The sequence below is a fragment of the Larus michahellis genome, chromosome 4 (genome assembly GCF_964199755.1).
Source record: "Larus michahellis chromosome 4, bLarMic1.1, whole genome shotgun sequence".
NCBI classification, from domain to species: Eukaryota; Metazoa; Chordata; class Aves; order Charadriiformes; family Laridae; genus Larus; species Larus michahellis.
This window is the reverse complement of record NC_133899.1, coordinates 80,385,993-80,405,401: the sequence shown is the minus strand read 5'-3', so window position 1 is coordinate 80,405,401 and position 19,409 is coordinate 80,385,993. Positions and strand designations below refer to the sequence as shown.

Here is a 19,409-nt window from a genome sequence, read left to right as displayed (position 1 = left end):
CAGTTAGCTTAAGTTCCTAGAAGAAATAAAAGAGGTACTGGAGAAAATATTACTGTAAAGAGAAGAAAAACAAGCAAAAACCCCCAAACCACCAGACACATGGTTGGGAAGGCTCAGAAGTTACTGTTCCATGTTTTGCGTCAGTGTCCCACAAGATAACCCAAACATACTGTCCTGCAGTAGCTCCAGCCCTTAATGTTTTATTTGTCTTCGAGGCCTGTGCACATGCCAGTGCTGCGCTTCCATCCATACCTCAGTGGCACAAAGTTGTTCAGAATCACCACATTCACTTTTAAACCAGCGAATTTGCAGGCTAACACTTGAAGTTTTCATGCAACCTAGCATTTTCTGTGCACCTCACCCCCAATCCGTACTTGCTTATGCTTAGCTCCAGAGTACCAGACTGGGCAGCGCTGATTTTACCTGAATTATTTTTACAGCACGCACAAGGTCGCCTCCACATCAGAATCACAGGAGGAGCTGGGGGGAGATGCTTTCCAGGCAGAGGATGGATGATGGATGGATGGCCCTCCCTTTCATCCCACGGAGCAAGCGGCTGCCCTCAGGCACAGCCCAGCAGCGCGGCAGCCATGGAGCAGAACCATTCCCAACGGGAACGCTTACTAGGGAGGGCTGACAGAAACAAATTCTTGAGCAGCATTATCCTCCCAATTAAGGAAGGCTTTAAAAGCACAACGTGAACCGACGTTGTTGCAACTTACATATGGGGAAACGCGTACCGACTCAAATTCCAGGAACCAGAAACTATCGAGTGGTTTTACAGTTGCTAATCCTGACATGTGAGCAAGATTTCATAGCGCAGAACTGGTTACAAGCGCTGTCTTGCTAAAGTCAGCTTGGTGTCTGATCTACAGGGAAAAGGAAGAGATCCTAAAGCCCCAGTAAGCACAATTCAAATGCTTTTAAGCGCTGCCAGAATTTTCAGCCTCAGCAATGTTAGATTTTAAAGTCAAAAGAGTGAGTGTCAAATGGAAACATGCTTATGTTCTCAAATTTTATTAAAAATGCTTTCGCCTTCAGTATTGAGTCTACATATTTAAGCAAGCACCAATTTCCATCTAAAAAAAAGCATATTTAGCAGCAAAACATTTGCTTATACTAAAACCAACCACTGCGTTTCTTCCCTTTCATCTCTGCACCTGCAGGTGTAGTACCACTCTTAGTCAGCATCACCCCAAATCACAGGGCAGGGAAACATGTAGGAAACCCAGAGTTTACTTTTTGCTTGGAATTATCATAGATAGCACATGGAATAGAGAAAAATAGAGATAAATAGAGATAACCAACATTACTTAACATCTATAGCATTAACAATGTTAGATGAATATTTCACATGACCTTTGAGCTAGAGGCTCTAAGCGGTTAAGTGCTAATCCTGTCTTTTATACTTTTTGAGAATTTATTGTATTAATAGCAAGGACTGTTTCACCTCAGTAAGAAAATAACTACCCCCAAACCAACAGGTGCTGTTATAACCAAGGCCAAAAAAACAAACCCCAACACACATCTCTTGTAAGGCACTATCCTCATCCAATTAACAAAATCCAGCAACACAGTTCAGACAAGCTAAAGATGGAGCATTAGCAGACTTGTTCTCATGTTAAGATCTGCTTCATACTATACGATGCCACAAACTACAGTTTTATGTGCAAATACCTACTTTCGCATTATGAAAAGCCACATCTATTATGAACCACATCAAGAAGCTGCAAGCAAACATTCAGCTGAGGTGCTACCTATTTAAACCCCACACACAGTCAACAAGTGTTTTTACAGTATGGCCATTTATGGTAGCAGTAAAGAAGGCAAATGAGAGGCTGGAGCAGTTTTACACTGAGCAGTATCGTTTCCCATGGTAGAGCTGATTCTAAGTAACAGATGAAAAACATGATTTGCATTAAACACCACATCCACAGACGATCCCTCGTTATTTAGGGAATTCACAGTTTGAGCCAGAAGCATTTGGTAGAGTCACACAGACCTTAGGATCACTGGAAAGCAAGGTCTAGTGTTTTTTTTTCTCTAACATCCTGTTTAGCAGTATGTTAGAGCAGGTTCCGGAATAGTTCTCTACCCACAGTTTGTGAGTGAGGTTTCTCCAAGGGGAAGGAGAGCTTAAAGATGAAATTGAGAGCAAACTCTATAGACAGTCTCATTCAGAAGCACACAAACTGCTAAAAGGAAATAGAGCTTTATTTCTTTGAAGAGCTGGATGTTCAGGAAAAATCTGAGCTCCCCAGTGAAGAGCTTTTCTCAAGGAACCGTGGGCATTGCAATTCATTGTTTGAAGCCAAGTGCTGCAAGTATGAACCTGGCCACACATGCTGCGATAGCACAGCACCAAGACACTCATTCTCCATTCTTGGTTCTGTCACCCAAAGCTTGTAAACACAGCTCTGCTTAAGTAATTGGCTAGCAAATTAATGCTGCAAATAGGGCTTTAACATCAAAATGCCCTTCCTCCAGAACAGCAGCAAACTCTCTCGAGACTATTAAATGAATCTATAGAACTTAAGACCATCGAGAGGATACAAACCCCCATCAGATCTAGAAATGCTCATCCTCCTTTCTGCGTTCTTCCCTCGCTCCTTACCTAACCCTCACATTAAAAACCTCGGGGGAACCATCTTGGTGTTCAGAGACACAAACCTTTCAAAGAGGCTATTTCGAGTATTGCCTTGGCTGGTGTCCCACAGCTTAGCAGACTCCCCCACCCAAAGGTCGTTCCTGTCTGTTGATGGTCTCACTTGTTCTTTCACACACTCCACTTTAGGGAAATGCCCCTCCCAGCGAGAAGAGGGCAGAAGCAGGCCACGGACAACAGATCTCAGCTCAATGCCATTAAGCAAAATGTTTTCCTCCTCATCCTTCTGCAACACTATAACTTTCTTTGCTTAAACACAACTGAGCCCAGTCTTCTGTTGACATTTCTTATTAAGACGAACACAGCTATATCTTCAGAGCTACCCACATGTATCCACGCAAAACTTCGCGGACAGCTTTTTACCAAATTTCACTTGACTCGATTTAATTATTCTCTCCCTCTCCTGCTATTCCTGTTTTGAATAAAAGTCTTGTATTTTAGCAGGCTTTCAAGTTTCAAATGAGATAAGCTATGCGTGCCACTAAGAATTTAAAGCATTTGTGATTCTCCTACACTGTACTCCTGTTGACCAGTTCATCATCCCATCCTCAAGATTGGCAGGCTTTTGGATTTTTAGGCTCATTAAAGGTGTGAGCTTAAAAACCACAGGTTCAAATTCAGACACTTCAGTTTAGTAACAGCATCTAATCAAGATTTGCTCTGGGGGTTTCCAGCAAGGTGATTTCCCTTCTGTCCCCTGTGTGCTCTCATTCTTACAAAGAATTTACATAAATTCTCAAATAAACTTGTTTTCTAAACTCAGGAGCTGCTGTCAGCCTGCACAGAGCAGACAGACCACATGAGCTACTTCATTTGCATCAGAGGATAGATGCCAACTTCTCTATATAATATTCCTTTACAGACATGAGTTGAGGAGAAAAGCATCACTATGCAGAAGACACAGGGGCACATCATATGAATACAGGTCACAAAAAGCATCAGTAAACATATTATCTAAACCATGTACAAGTATGATCAACGCGAGGAAGGACAAGGACCGATGAAAAATAACTCGATGATGCTAGTCATGTTTCTCCACTTAAGACAAGTTGGTCCCAGTACCTGCTGCTATCTCTCTGGGGTTTTACAATTACTAACTTGTACTAAGTCTTAAATGAAGTAAGCTACCTTCTTCAGGACAGATTCTGTGAACAGCCACTGCTGCAAAAACAACTCAGTAATTTATTAATTCCTGAGATAATTTGCCTTTTAAAAAAAAGAATTACTTATACCAATATTCTCAGAGAGATAGCAAGCTCAGAAGAGAGGCTACTCTTTTCCAAATCCAACAGACAGCATAGAAAGTATTATATTTCTACACAGGCCAGTAGCAACTTAGAAGGAAAATCCTTTTCATTTATCATCTTAAAGCAACAAATTCAACTTACACTATCAAATGCCATAATTGGCTACACTACATTAGTTTTCAGTCTTTCAACTTGACTGATCCCATAAGATTTTCCAGGAGGGAAGCTGTTATTCCTGAAATGTAACCTTGTTCTTCTCAGATGCCTTGCAGACCCCTTGAAAGCAACCCATTCATTCCCCACCTCATTTCTGGAGGCCGTAACCCAAGGGGAGGCTGATGCTACGGTGCGGAAGGCACAGCACCAGAAGAATTAGCGATTCCATGCAGAGTGCAAGAAGAAAGAAGGCAACCCTAGAGTTTCTATGGCATGAAATAGAGCAATTATAAAATCCCCAAACAAAACCATCAGAAACAAAACAAACTCAAAAGTTCTCCTCTCTCCCAGCAAGTTCACATTGAGAGAAACTGAGCAGCTAATAGATACATTACCTGAGCCTGATTCATAACATGTACAGAAGTGAGGAAACACACCAAACTAGCCAAAGTGATTGCACGCCGCGTCCCTCTAGTACTGTAAGAGGTCAGCAGCACTGGAAAAAGTGGCTTTATCGTACATCTACCGGGGAAGACAGCTTAAAACATCTTGTCCTGAAAGAATGAACATACTCCATCACCTAAAAGCACTCATTTTCATGAAGAAAAATCATCTATACAGTAATTTCTAAATTCAAACTGTAATGTGGAACATTCTTCCCTGGTCAGACAGGCACACACAATAAAATATGATTTTAAGTAGAGAACACCATTATTTCATTGCTTTCTTAAGCAAAGAACTTAAGCAAACGCTTTGTTTGAAGGTACAGAGAGGCAGCAGCACAGCGAATGCCATCTTAAAACGTGTGAGTGATGTGCAAAGACCTTTAGTTTGTTTACTTTCAGAAGAAGGTTTTAGAATGCATGGGCTTTGATCAGAGGGGGGTTTTGTTGTGTTTTTGGTTTTTTTTGTTTGTTGTTTTTTTTTTTTTAAAAAAAAAAAAAAAAGAACCTACCGCTATTTCCGCTCCCATATTCTACCGAGTTGTGATCTTGTGGTAAAGGCATTCAGTGAAGAGAAAACAGAGCGTGGAATGCACAGGCAGCCAGCCTTTTGCACCGAAACCACAGGAAAGCACATTAGTTTCTCTCATTTTATAGATTAGAAACAGGTTCTTCAACTTCATCCTACTTAGAATAATGGACTATTCAGTGTTGTTCAGATTTCCAGTAATCACAGGTGAAGTCTCCGGACAGGCGTTACATCAGTAGGACAAGCAGCAGCCCTTCGGAAGGCCTCACCTTCTTGCTGGTTAACTCATACGTAGCCAAGTCTGAACGTAACCTCCAAACGCGGCACTACCACCACACAGCGCTGCCAGCTTTTAACATGCTGCAAAGCTAATGTTATTTACAAGGGCAGGATGGATGCTACCAATTAAAGGCAAGTAGTTTCTCTTTTGAGCTTTCTCTCAGCATTAGAAAGTATTTTAATTTAAATCTTAAGTCTTCTAGACTCATTTCCTGTGCATGTGCTAAAAGCAAACTTTTCATAATGACCAAAACTCAAAGCTGATTAGATGGGCCATTTGCATTACGAACTTGGTGAACAGAATCAATACCACACTACTGTGTTGGTTTGATGGCGTTGTATTTTTTAGAACGAAAGTAGAGTTACAAAGTCCCCTACAAATACGTTTCGGCACTGACAACCTATATGCTTCAGGTTTAGGAAAAGATTGTCAGATCTGAAGACAAGACGTAAGAACAAATCTAGGGATATCTTCCTATGAAATATCTTCCTATGAATCACTACAGCAGCCCACTGCTAGGGGAGCAGGCTGCCGCTGCTTCGCAACAGCACACGCTTCAAAGCACTAGTGTGGAAGATGACAAAAAGTCGGTGCTCCAGCTCCGAGGTCTTCAGTCAGCAGTAACAGAACCTGGATACACACAAGGCTTTGCCCAGGAGAATCAAGTACTGAGAGTCCCTTTCACTAACCACATTTCATGTATTTTCCAGGCTTAGGAGACCAGAGGTATCATAATCCATTCAAGGAAGAAGTTACAGAAATATGACAAAATACCTAATTACAGGGGGCCTACAAGAGAGATGGGGAGGGACTCTTTAGCAGGGAGGGCAGCAATAGGACGAGGGGTAGCCGTTTTAAACTGAAAGAGGGTAGATTTAAATTAGATATGAGGAAGAAATTCTTTACAGTGAGAGTGAGGCACTGGAACAGGTTGCCCAGAGAAGCTGTTGATGCCCCATCCCTGGAAGTGTTCAAGGCCAGGCTGGATGAGGCTTTGAGCAGCCTGGTCTAGTGGGAGATGTCCCTGCCCATGACAGGGGGGTCAGAACTAGATGATCTTTAGGGTCCTTTCCAAACACAAACCATTCTGTGATTCTACAATTAAATAGCGTTAAGACATCACATTAGCTGCTCACAATAACTACTAGCGCTGGGGAAAAGCTGAGATACTTTTAAATTTCTCAGGCTACTCAATTGGCATGGAAGTACCCGTGTACAAAACAGCTAAAGTACATGCAGCGCTGTAAATTTTTAAGTTCAAACATAAACTGTTCAGCTGTTACAGAACTCAGTTTCCATTATCTAGTCTGAAGCAAGTGGCTGCAGCTTAAATTATTCACCTTCTGCAATCACCCTGAACGAATTCTTCCAGCTCACCACCTTCTCCTCACACAGGGAGGCAGCCAGCGCCTTCTTCGGGAGATCAAGTCAAGAGATGCAGGGCTTTTATTTTCTTCACAGTATTTGTAAATTGAAGAACGGCACAGAACACAGAATTTCAAGGTGCAATTTTAACTCTTGAACTAGGAAAATCCCAAACTCTTAAACCTTGAGTAAAATGCCTAACTAGGAGAGATTTTAAGACCCGGGTCACAGTTCCTCTGAACAGACATCCAGTCAGCACAGATCAGATTATTTCCAAATTCTGCTCAAAGTGAACAATTCTATTATCATTTTCCTTTTTCAGGAGAAGACTTCTGGTGTGTCAGTCTAAATATTCAAATCCTCCCACAAAACAAGTCAAAGCAGCTATGGAGGAGGGGAAGCCACTATTAAAAATGTGTGGAATGCAACCTACTTGGAAGAAGGCAGATAATATTGGGACAAGGAAGTCGACTACTTCAGATCTGAGGCTCTTTTCCCATACAGTCCCACCAACACAGATACTGGGCAATTTGAAGTTTACAAATATTAGTGAAATTCATCAACCTTTGTAGAACATACACAACTAAAAATTAGTTTCACAGACAAAAAAAAAAGTTAAATCCTTCAGTTACCTGATACATAGTATATCGATTCTAATGGATGCAAGAACTTCTAGGTAGCAAGAGGAAAAAGTTTTCTTAACTACTTCAAAAGCTGAGCTTTGAAGTCTTTTTTTTAAATGGAAAGAAGTTAAGATGCATGCATCAATATATTTGAGCGTACCTTTCCAGCAAGACAGAAACAAAGTAGAAACTCCAAAGGAGACAAAACATTTTCTATATATAGTTGGTATATTTAGGCCACAGAGCAGGAATTCAGAAATTTTGCAGGTTTAAAACATCCTTGTTAAAAGTAAAACATTCAATTCAAAAATGTCTCCTAGCACAAAGCAGTGCTCTCAGAACTAACACCCGAGGGGATCAAAGAGCTAATCCACTCACAGGCAATAAACCAACGTTCAGCCTTAGTGGTCTGAGAGATGCACAGGCACCTACTGGAGCTACACGAAGTCAGAAGACCACAATAGCTTGAATTCTCAGAGCTGCCTTTACATTTCTAGATGAACCTGAAAGAAAAATCAAACCTCTTGCTCCATTAGCTGATCTGACACAGTCTAAACTCTGAAAGGCTTCAGCTGAACACCTTCTTATCAGATAAGAGGACTCACTCATCAGTATTACACACAGGAGGCATTTTGCAAATCTTCTTGTGTTCGCTCTACACGATAAGAGACTCTTAAGCTTCATTCTCCGTCTTGCAGCAGAGCTGGACCAGGTTAACTTCCCCCCTGTTGCACAAGGCTTCACGCAGTTGTACACACGTCTTCCCCAGTGGTTAACCCGCTGCAGAAGCTGCTGCCTGTCCCATCCCTCCCCCACGTGCTCTGCCTGCACGGGGGTCTCAGCGTTAGCTACAGAGAATTTCACCTGGGTTTTTATGATCCTTTTTACAGCATCGCCCCAACAGCTGAAGCTATGTAACAGAACAAGTTAATGAACTGCGTAACTGCTAAAAGCGGAAGCATCTTCAATTACCTTTACTGCTGAAGACCTGTTTTCATGTAATATTTAATGCTAAAATCATGCTCAAGAACTTACAGTAAGCCGCCCAATTCCCTCCTGATGATTTCTTTTGGAGAGTGCCTCCAGGTGATTAATCCTCCAATAATCCAAGTACAGAATACTGCTTAAATGTTTAGTTATCGCAGCAATCAAATAAGATGAGTGCTTTAAGGTTTTGTACTTTGGCAGTATCACTTGTGTAACATAAAATAATATTGTACCAAAAGCTAGAGAAGTAGTTAAGCCATACAGGAGATCGTACAGCAATTTAGTATACCTTTTCCCTTAGTTTATGGGAAGAGGCTTCGGGACTTGAAAAAGCTAGAAGAACAAGCATCCAAGCCAAAGCTAAGCAGTCAGCAGCACTGTTGGTTGGTGACAACCTGTTAAGAGTCAGCATTAAAAGCAGCCAGGCAGGACGTTCAAAGTGGCCCATCCACTGGATGCCACACGCAGAACACTTCATTTCTAGAAAAAGAAGAAAAAACAAACCAACACACACACACACAACCTACCCCTACAGAAACAAGCTGTATTTCCACAGGTTAAAACTTCTCATCTTAATACTCTCAGATGGTAAGGCAAGACATGTTTGGTTTAATTGATAAAGTTGCTTTACCTTGCTTGTGTGCTGAGAAGGATTTTGGCCTCACGCGTTTACTTTCAAACTTGAGGGCCTGTAAATCGTTTATCGTGGCATACAACCCACCAACAAGGTTTTCCAGATTCACTGCAGCACTACAGGAGCACTGCCGAGCGCAGGAGGATATCGTCTCTACCCATGGTATTTTAAGACCCCAAGCAGGATCTCAAGTTGAGAACTCACAGCAAGGTGAGAACGTGGTTCGTGGGGAGGAGGGACATCAGTTAAAAGAAAGTCAAAGTACGGGAAAACAGAGGGATACAGCACATATACTTCTGTCTTGGAAATCTCAATCAGGACATACAGTCAAGATCCAGATAGATTTATTTGGAGTCAGGAGAGGCAGGAAAAAGATGCAAGGATCATACGTTTCTGCAGGACTTTGAAGACAAATAACTAGGGGAAAAAAAAAATCCTAAAAAGCAACTGAAATTGCAAGACAAAATTAAAATACACTTATAATTGCATTCTTAGTATTGCTGGGTCATGCAAAGCCAGAATCCTTTTAAATGCATCACCATTACTTATTTTTTTGGGTTAGACTTCTTAGTGTGAGCTAGCAGAGGAAAATATTGTATGCATTTATAACAAGATCTCTGTTCTTAAGTAGTAGAGCTGGTAGCACATACACAAGTATATCATCAACAATTACTCTTCATACATGATTATAAAAGACTTTCATAAAAGCAGAGACAAAAACAGAAATACCATTAGGAAAACAATGGATAAGCCCTCTACCTGAAGCAGTGCATATTACTGTAATCCCATTTACTTTCTTTACACAGAATTAGGTCTAATAACAGAAGAAGTTTAGCAGATCGCTTTTCTACCCAAAGATGCCAGATTTTTCACACAGATTTACTACCAGCATCCTACCATTTCATGGTCTACTTACCGCGTAAGACGCAAAATATTCAGATTTGCTTGCAGGTTTATAGATTTAAATCTGCTTAAATGAGGAATCCTGAAGACACTCTGTGGTATGAGCTGAGCAAGTTAGTTTTGTCAGAAAAACTCAAAACTACAGTGCTTTTAAAATTTCACCTTCTCCTAGCAAATGTAACTAGTGACTCAACATATTATATCACTACGGTTACTGAATGCTCAGAACTGGACTGGAAAAATAATTTCCTTACAAGTTTTGGGGAAGCTCAAATTTATTTTCTGGCTTAAAAGACTTGAGGAAAGTGACACAGATGATAGTTACAAATGTGTGTACCTAAGGTTAATCTGCTGAGAAATAACACTTCTCATAGGTTTTCTGCATAAAGATCTTTGCAGAATACTTTGGTTATTGGTGTAACACTGATTTTTTTTTTTTGCTTGAACTGTAGCAATTTATGTGTCAGTGCTAACATCTGGTTAATTATTAATGCACGCCGGTCCTAGCAGCTAGTACTTTATGCTATCTTTAATAGCGCCCTTTTGCATACATTCCTACTATCTGAACTCACTCCTATCCAGATTCACCAGAAACTGCAGTTTATTCTCTGGACACGGCTGAGAAGCCAGGGCAGGTCTGGTTAAACGCGCAGAGCTGCCAGACGAAGCTGTCTGCAGAGCCGCACAGCCAACCAGACCGGGTAACCGATCCCGGGTAAAAACATTCCCTGGTTATTTTTAACTCCGAGTGCTGATGGAGTTTCAGTGAACTAGATGGAGTAAATAGCTATAGTGGTAAATCGCTGTGGCAGCGCAGGGACCTGCTGAGCATTCTTCCTTACTGCTAGTACTAGCTTATTGAATCAAATCCTCAATTACAGCAAGCCCTGTTCTTCAGGCTTGAAGAGTAAAAACACTTCCCTAGCCATGTGTCTCCCCACTGGCTGTCCCTTCTCAAAAGCCAACCACCAACTTGCCCTCGCTTTCAAGGCCCTTCAGCTTCTCCAGCTGCACCAACACCGCCCCGACCTGCCACAGCTTCAGCACGGCCCTCGCCATCCATTGCGGTTTTGGGGAGCTCCACCTAAGCTTCTGGAAATCCACCTTCTCCTTTTCAGGGCTTTGTGAGCACATTTGTATGTTATGAAAAATCACCACTGAACTTAATCACCCAACAGCATCTCCATCTCTCAGTAGAGCTGACGGCACTTCCCCACGTAAGGGGAGAAGCGCACCACAGCCCTCCTGAGGGTCCCCCACCCAGCTCGGGTTCCGGGCTCCCAGTACACCTGAGGACAGCTAAAGTGCGAGTTCTCCAGCCTTTCCCTTTCCAGCAGCAGATAAGAAACCCTGACCTCACTTTAATGACTGGCAGCCTTGTGCACAATGCTTGATTAGCCGCAAGATCAAGTGCTTCAAACATGAATACGTGACCTTCTTTAACTTAACCATGAACAGCCCTTGCACTGCATTCCAGCCCACCCTCTTAGAAGCAACCTAGTAAAAGCACGCGATCTATAAAAAAAAGTAATTTTAACCTCATGGAAGTTCCATCTAGCAGTGCTGCATATGAGGCGGTTTATACACTGCGATGTGACTAGCTTCAGTATAGGCACGGTGTGTCATCGAAGGAGAATAAGTAAGAAAAGGCATAGCAAACAGATTAAGTAAACATCCTTTTTGTCTGCCGTCTACTTCAAGTAATTAAGTCATCAAAGGAGGAAAGAAATATTTTTCTTCTGCATCACCTGTTCCCACAGAGCGCCTTACAGGCTATCCCAGACCCAAGCTGCAACCACCCTCATGAGACAGAACATAAAATGTCAAAGAACAGAAAGTAAAAAAGAGCCAAGGACAAAATTTGATCACAATCACAGGGCATCTCTCTCTTTGTAAAGAAAAGATATCACTCAAGACAAATAGGTAGAACCTCACCCACTGCTCAGATAGAAACAATTCACCTAGGATCCCACTCAAGTTCCTACATTCGTAGTAACAGCCCATCGCTACTATCTGTCAGCATCTCAAAACAGAACTCCAGCAATTTGGGGAGGCAAAGCATTTGCCAGGCAAACAATGCCTTCCGGTATTATTTACAATTAAGCTTTTCAATCTGGATCCCATTCAGTCTCCCCCTTTCAGTAAACATTCGTCTCAGCTGATCAAAGTTACATACAGAAATCTTTGGATGTGTTATATGCACAGCAACGGGGAAAAGTAAAAAAAAAAACAATAAAATCCACAAAGGGAGCAATTACAGGTGTGATTTTAGTTTTAATCCTGGTTTTACATACTTCTTGAAATAGAACACATTAATAGTAATGGTTGCATTTACCTGGATGTTACATTTTCCTTTAACAGTGCTTATTGCCACAATTGAACACAAGGCTACCAAACCAGTGCAGTTAAGCAGCCCGAACCGTCAGAACCAACGGTGAAGTTATCTACTTGTGTCACACCAGTCTAGACCCGAGTGACTCATTTTGGAAGGTCTGCAAAAAACCTAGCTTCCTACCAGCTAGCCAGAAGACTGCTACATTTCACTCCATGAAGCCAGTATTTATCTTCGGGTACATCAAGGACCTCACTCACATTTTCACTGCTGGTAAAGCTTTCGGTAAATGCAGACGGGTTGCATAAGGTATGCAAACAAGAGCCATTCAGGTCCTTCAAAATTCTACCAATAGAAGGGCTTTACTTATAATAGCCACCCTTTACCATCACTACTGAATACCGGAATTCAAAGTTCCAGCCAAAACCTGAAGCAGGAGCCTCTCCCTCTAGCCGGGAAAGGAGGACCAGGGCTACGTGCCAGCGGCTGCCTATTCATCACCAGGGGTGCAAAGGGCACGGCGGGCAGCAATCCGGGAAGCTGTACCAGTACTCCTTGTGCAAGTGGCAGTAGAAGACAACCTGATAACCAAAAGGTAGGTCAATATTTACTTGCCATATAAGCAACTGCTGCTAGCGGTTAACACATGGAAAGGTGCTTTGACTGCAGTGTGGTTTAAGTTATCTCAAAGGAATTTCACTTCAGGAAAGTATTATAAATTCCTCAGAACTGGAATGATCAGCATCTTAAAGTTTAAGCACTACTCCAAATTTATGCTGGCTTTTGAACCAGCTCAGTTCCACCCTATATATACATTAATACCTGGCATCCCTGCTGGGTGAGTTACGATGCAGTATACCATTGCTCGCTACACTAGAACACTAACATGCAAACCAATGCTTCCTTCCCACCCGCGAGTTAAGCCTGAAGTCACCTACTACATTTCCCAGGCTGTAGATCCACAACTAACCCGAGCGAGACACATTTTTTGTTGGATACAAGTGCTGTAGGAAACAAGGAACCAAGCAGTTCAAGTTTCACAAGAAGTGTGACAACCAGCCCTTATTATTCCAGGTGACTGCACCACAAGTGCTTTGTTTTGATTAGGATTTTTATTTCCCCACCTTCCCCCAACACACGCACCACCTTTAACCTCAATAGGTGCCGACAATCAGCCACTTGCTCTCCTAAACTGTATTTTGTCACCTTGCATTACATTGGACTACTTACCGTAAGAAGGCCCCACGCTTTATCAAAATGTAAGCATACCAGTCCTAGCGTAGCCCCGCATGAATCTGCAGCCTGGAATTCATGGCATTTTATTCCTTTGATTTCCTTATGCACTTACTTGAAGAACTTTTTTATTTTTTTCCCTGACGGTCAGCAACAGTTAGTCAGAATACCTCGAAAAGGCAGGGGGATTTGCACATCCCCCAAGTGCAGCACACAGAAGCGGTCCGCTAAGACACGGGGGTCTGTCAAACATGCAGCGTGCCGGCTCGAACACCAGCTGCATTTTCAGTTGTTGCTTTTCAATCTGCTTTACTACTCTATTTTAGAGCTTTACCGTAAAATTCCAAACCAGCTACTTTCTTGCCCAACAGCCATATCAGAGATAAAAGTTACTTTGACGTAACTCACCTTCAGCTTCATCGACAGTTAATGAGAACTAACAGTCTTGTTAAAGTAGCAGCTTGGAAAAGGAGAGGAAAAGAAAAAAAAAACGAGTCTGAACAGCTCTCACCACCCATCTGCAAGCCATATACGCTTGCTTTCAGACAAGTGTCTGATATTAACATTAAAGAGTCAACAAATCTACATCCAACTCGTTTTACTCGCTAGTTACTAGAACAGTGAACTCAGCTCCAATCATAATTTGTTACTGACAGTTTAAGAGCAATAGGAAAAATATTTGTTTTACAAATTTAGCAGTAAGAACTAAGCTTGTAAATACAGTATGAAATCAGTAAACAAAAACCCAAACAAGAAGCCCCAAATACTGGACCCCTACATACATTTTATATCACATTAAGTGCCTTAGCAGTCCCGAATGTTTTTGTGCATTACCAGAGTTAACATTAAGCTGATGGACAAACTAAGCTCAACTCAGCCACTCTGAATTACATCCAGTCAGTATTATCTCAAGGTTCTAGTGACATTTATTAACTAATACATTCTTGTAAGCCAAAGTCTACTCAGTATGCAAAAATATACATGTCATTGTCACAAAATAAAAGCTATACCTTTATGAAGAGGAAAATCAGTATGACAAATAATTTTAACAATTCTGATCAAAAGCATCCACTATTTTGTGGAGCAGATTTGAAAGAATAAAACATTAGCAGCTTTCTTGCTGTATAGTGCTAAAACTAGCTATACAATGTTCAGTTTAACCCAAAAAAAAAAAAAGCATGAAGTAAATGGCAACTGCAGGGTAAAAAAAAACATGCAGAGGGTGATTAGGTATTTGCTAGGCTGTACACCCTTTGAGCAAGGAAACCTGAATATTACAAAGGGCTGAGTGAGAAGGGAATGTGGGGTATTTTGTGACAGACCTCTGCATGACAGCTGGAGAAAAGCTATTGTGGCAACAGCTGTGTGCTCTGCACAGCTCATACTCCCAAATACCTCCGCCCGCCGAGAGGCCAGTTCACCGCCTGCAACGCAGTTCGAAAGTTTTCTGCCCCTTGGGATACGAGCATGATGGATTATTTGTGTATGTTTCAAATAAGAGAAGGAATGCATAGTTCCATCACTTACAGAATACCGTGGTGCAATGCTGAACGACCATTCAGTGCTGCTTTCCTACAGCTAATAGCTGCAAGGGATCCCATTAACTCTCCTCTACAATTAAAACGTCTTCACTTCCTGCCTTCACAGTGCACAGACTCGACAGCAGTAAGTTCATATATCATATCCTGATTTAAAGGAAATGATTTGATATTTCCAGGATGAAATCCTGGCCCACCAACAGCAATATCAGGCTCTGTTTATCTCCCCAGAGGAAGAATTTTGAGGAACACACCAGTCACCTACCCGCTGAAAGCTTTCATCTGCTGATCTGTACTCTAAAGTTGTTAGATGAACTTCTGAAAGTGAACCCAAGATCACAAGCAATTATACACAAGTGACCGGTTACATCTCATGTACCATTCCTACTGCGCTGTGCTAATTAGCACAACGATGCCGAGCCCAGTATGCAACAGAGCTTTCGTTGTCAGACACGGGTTTGTTTGCTCAGCCTCCTCATAAAAACATTGTTGTTTCAGCTCAGACTGAGGCACAACCACCTTCAGGAACCGATACCCTCGCACACAGGAGCGAGCACTTTACGTGCTGATCACTACCATAATAAGAGTCCAGCGTCAGCCATTACTACTGTTGGAAGAACGGTCTTTCCCCACCAACACCTAAACAAGGCTGGAAAGGATGCGCTGTGCTCAAATCCCAGAAAGCTGGCAAAAGAAAGAAGATGAACTGGTTCTCTCTATGTTCTCTGTTCCTCATGTCGTCATTGATTTAATCCGAAATGAAGAACGAGTTTTCCCATTTTCAAATACAAATTTCTCTTAGTCTTTCAAAAATACAACATAAATCACAGCACATGCTTTCCCCTGATACCCTATGACCACCATAGTCTTGTTTACTGGAACATAATCGGCAGCAGCGAAGCAAAAGTAAGAGTAACTGTACTTGAGTACTGATTTACTGAAAATTAAATACAGGATTACAGGAAAGCAAGTGTAAAAATATTTGCTAGTATCAGCAGGAAGAAACTTTCCTTTTTAAGCTTCAAAACCGAGTCTGCAACAGCCATATTTTAAAGACAAGCAATAAAGAAGCAAAAGAGAACTGAAATCCTTCGCTGACATCAAGATTTGTCATGTGGCAAGAGCCAGTACTATTCCATGTTTTAGTGAAGGCAACTACGAGTTTGTTACTTAATCCTAAAAAATTCCAAAAATGAAGCACGTGACTTGCTTGTAAACAATTTTAGAACAATTCAGAGCAGTTCATATGCAGTCTTAAAAGACAAACAATGTATTTGGCAATACGCTTGCCATACAGGAACTACACTACTGGCTGTATGGCATCACACACACTCAATAACATCATAAGCTTTAAGAGCCCAAGAAGATACTGCAGCATACAAACCGCACACCAAGTCTCATCTCCTGCTGTACGTAACCTCATAGCGAGCATGGAAACAACACAAAACTCTTCTCTAAAGCACCTGAGGTTCTGCGCAGAAGGTCTTTATTTCCCAGCTACTACTTCTTTTTTCAGAAGGTCGAATTTTCTGCTAAACATCACTTTGTGGTGGCAAGATTTTTATCTCAAGATAAAGCGGCTGAGAGGGCAAAAAGACGTAGATAACTTAATAGAAACTGACAATAAGTTGTTTTGAAAATATTCACCCTCAACGTGCCAGCTTAACACTACAGCGCTGCTCCCTCACCACTCTTCCAAAGTCAGCTATTTCTTTTTCTGCTATTAATTTGAAGAGACCCTTACATGTGACAAAGCGGACACAGTTCCTCTTTTGCAGGTATTTGCTGGAAGACAAGTGTCAGTGGCCGCACTTGAGCCCAAACTTTTATTTCTATAGGGCTGTAGCTCAAGCTTTTACTTTAAAGAATTAATTACTACCATCCCTCAAATATTGAAATTATCCAGTACTCGGCAGAACCTTACTGCTATTAAAATAAGTGGACATACCAAGGCATCAAGCATGAACTTCTTTTTTTTTCTCTTTATGCCTTTAATAGAAATTACAGCCCTTTGTTTTGTGAAGTTAAAATTATCCAAAAGCCTTTAACATAGCCAGGGACTCCAGAGATCCATTTGCCAACATTTTCCAAGACAGCAGCATTTCAAAACAGAACTTAAGCCATGCCCAGCTACCCACTTTACTGACACAACCGGCTTAGATGCCCAGACGAAGGTGCAGGCAATACCATCTGAAGCAACAGCACCACATTTGAGTGAATGGCACTCTAAACCAGCTTCAGTCAAACACAGAAATAAATTATCTCCACAATGAAGGAATTCAATCCACACGCCGAAAGGATTGCAGTTATTCCAGCCCCATCACCTTCAAACAGATCAGCAAGTCAGTATCGTACCAGTATCTGACCAGCTATCTACACGTCTGATAAACAAGGTACTGCTACAACAAATATTTCCATCTCAAATGCACCCTTCAAACTAATTTCCAAATAACTAGTTCTCCCGAAGTGTCAGTTATTTTAATGTCCTGCACAATACTGGATCTTCCAAGCATTCACTATCCCATACTTACACGGATTACGTGGCTATTTAGTCTATGCTGCAGAGCTCAAATTCTCCACGCAACATTACAGCTAACAAACACGTGGATGCATGCATTAGTGCAGAAAATCCGAAGTAAAAAAAATAGTCTATTTGCTATCAGATCATCTGTTCTAACAAAGTATTTTTTGAGAATACCATTGCCTCAAGCGTTGAAGACAAGTTTGCCTTGCTGCCAAACAGCCTGTCCTGGGGGCAGGTAGAGTATTACGGCCTCTCCTCAGTGGAATTAAAGAAAACAAATAAAAAGTCATTCTCTCCAGATTTGCTCATCCTCAGCAATACCAGCAAGTAGCCATCTCCTCCCTCCACCACGAGCAGACAGAGGTAGATTAATAACGCCCCCACGACAGCACTAGAGACGCTAAAAGCAACAGGGCAGAAGATGAAGATAAATAAAAGGGGTATGGCTGAATTAGCAGCGGAACAGGAAAAAAGGCTCTGCCTCATGAGACTGATACGCGCGCTTTACATCACCTGTTCTGTCATGCTTTTTACTAAAAATGAATGGGGGGGGGGGAAGTTCAATTATCTAGAAGTTGAAGCACCCACAGCAAGAGCTCAGAGGGGCGGTGGGCGACCGAGCGGGCGCAGCGTGTCCCCCTCTCCGCACACCCCGGCTCCCCGGAGGGCTACCGAGGCTCGCTCGCCCCTCGCCGGGCCGGCACACCGGGCGGCCGCTCAGCCCCGGGGACGGGGTGTGGGGGGGGATGTCAGCTATTTCGGAGCCGGACGCCAAGTGTCACCGCTGCCCCGGCCGCCGCCGCTTCCCGGGCGGGGCGCGGGGCCGGTCCCAGCGCCTGCCGACCGCGGCCACGCCGCACCCCCAGCGCTGTGCCCGCCCCGGCGGCGCCGGCCCCCGCCGGCGGCGCCCGGCGGGCCGGGGCGGAGGCGGGGGGGGCGGCGGCCGCCCCTTTCCCACCCTCCAGAACCTTCCCGTGGTCTCGAACCGCGCCGGGGGGAGGCGGGTGCCGCGCCCCAAACCGCCGCCCCGGGGCCCCTCAAGGTCACGCCACCTCCCCGCTTCCCAGCGCGGCGAACCCCCCCGCTGCCGCCTCCGGGAGCTGCCGCCCGCCGCGACGGCCCCGGTCCCGGCCCCCCCCGCCGCGCTGCGCGCCGGGCAGCGCCCAGGCCCCGGCGCCGCGGCCGGGCGGAGCGGTTCCCCCCACACACCCCGCCGCCTCAGGCGCCACGGCGCCTCACCTGGATGAACTGGATGGTGAGCGCCGACTTGCCCACGCCGCCGCCGCCCACCACCACCAGCCGGTACTTCTCCTGCCCCGGGCCGTCCCTGCAGCCCGCGGCCATCGGGGAGCCGAGCCGAGCCGATGGCGGCAGCGCCGCCGGGTCCGGCGCCTATCTCTCTCTCTCCTCCTCCCTCCCGCTCTCCCTTCTTCTCCTTCTCGTCCTCGGGCCGCCGGGGCTGAGCAGCCGCAGGCCCCGCCGCCCCTGTGCGCCGCCGGCAGCGCCCCGCCGTGCGGAGCCGAGCGGAGCGGAGGGAGCACCGCCCGCCCCCGCAGCCAGGCAGCCGCGGCTACAAATGGCCGCCGGGGGGCGGGGCCCGCCTCATCGGTATGCTAATGACTGGAATATATTTATGAGGGGGCGTGGCCCGGGCCGCCCCGCCCCGGCGGAGCCCGCGGCGAGCGGGACCGGGCGGGAGATGCCGGCGGTACCGGCAAGATGCCCGGATCCGGCTCCTCGGCACCACACCGCCTTGTTGTTAACGTGGCAGCCCCTGGGCCACCCCTCTCCCCCCCGCCCTGCCCCCAAAACGGGGCGCGGAAGGGGGAATTACTGATTTCCTCATGGGATTTACTGGGGCGACCGCCCTCCCGCCGCTGAGTGCTTCATCAACATTAACGAGCCTCTTTGAATACCCACGAGGTGGGAAGGGAGGTTTTCCTGCCCCTA

General features: G+C 44.1%; 1 protein-coding gene across 1 annotated transcript in view; it reads right to left on the bottom strand.

Annotated features, from left to right (window-relative positions):
• RRAS2 (RAS related 2) overlaps nucleotides 1-19,051 on the bottom strand; it is a 44,846-nt gene extending 25,795 nt beyond the window's left edge. The window contains exon 1 of the mRNA XM_074585885.1: nucleotides 18,699-19,051. Coding sequence (XP_074441986.1) covers nucleotides 18,699-18,803 — 105 coding nt within the window. The 5' untranslated portion in view covers nucleotides 18,804-19,051. The remainder of the gene's footprint in view (nucleotides 1-18,698) is intronic.
• Nucleotides 19,052-19,409: the final 358 nt, after the last annotated feature.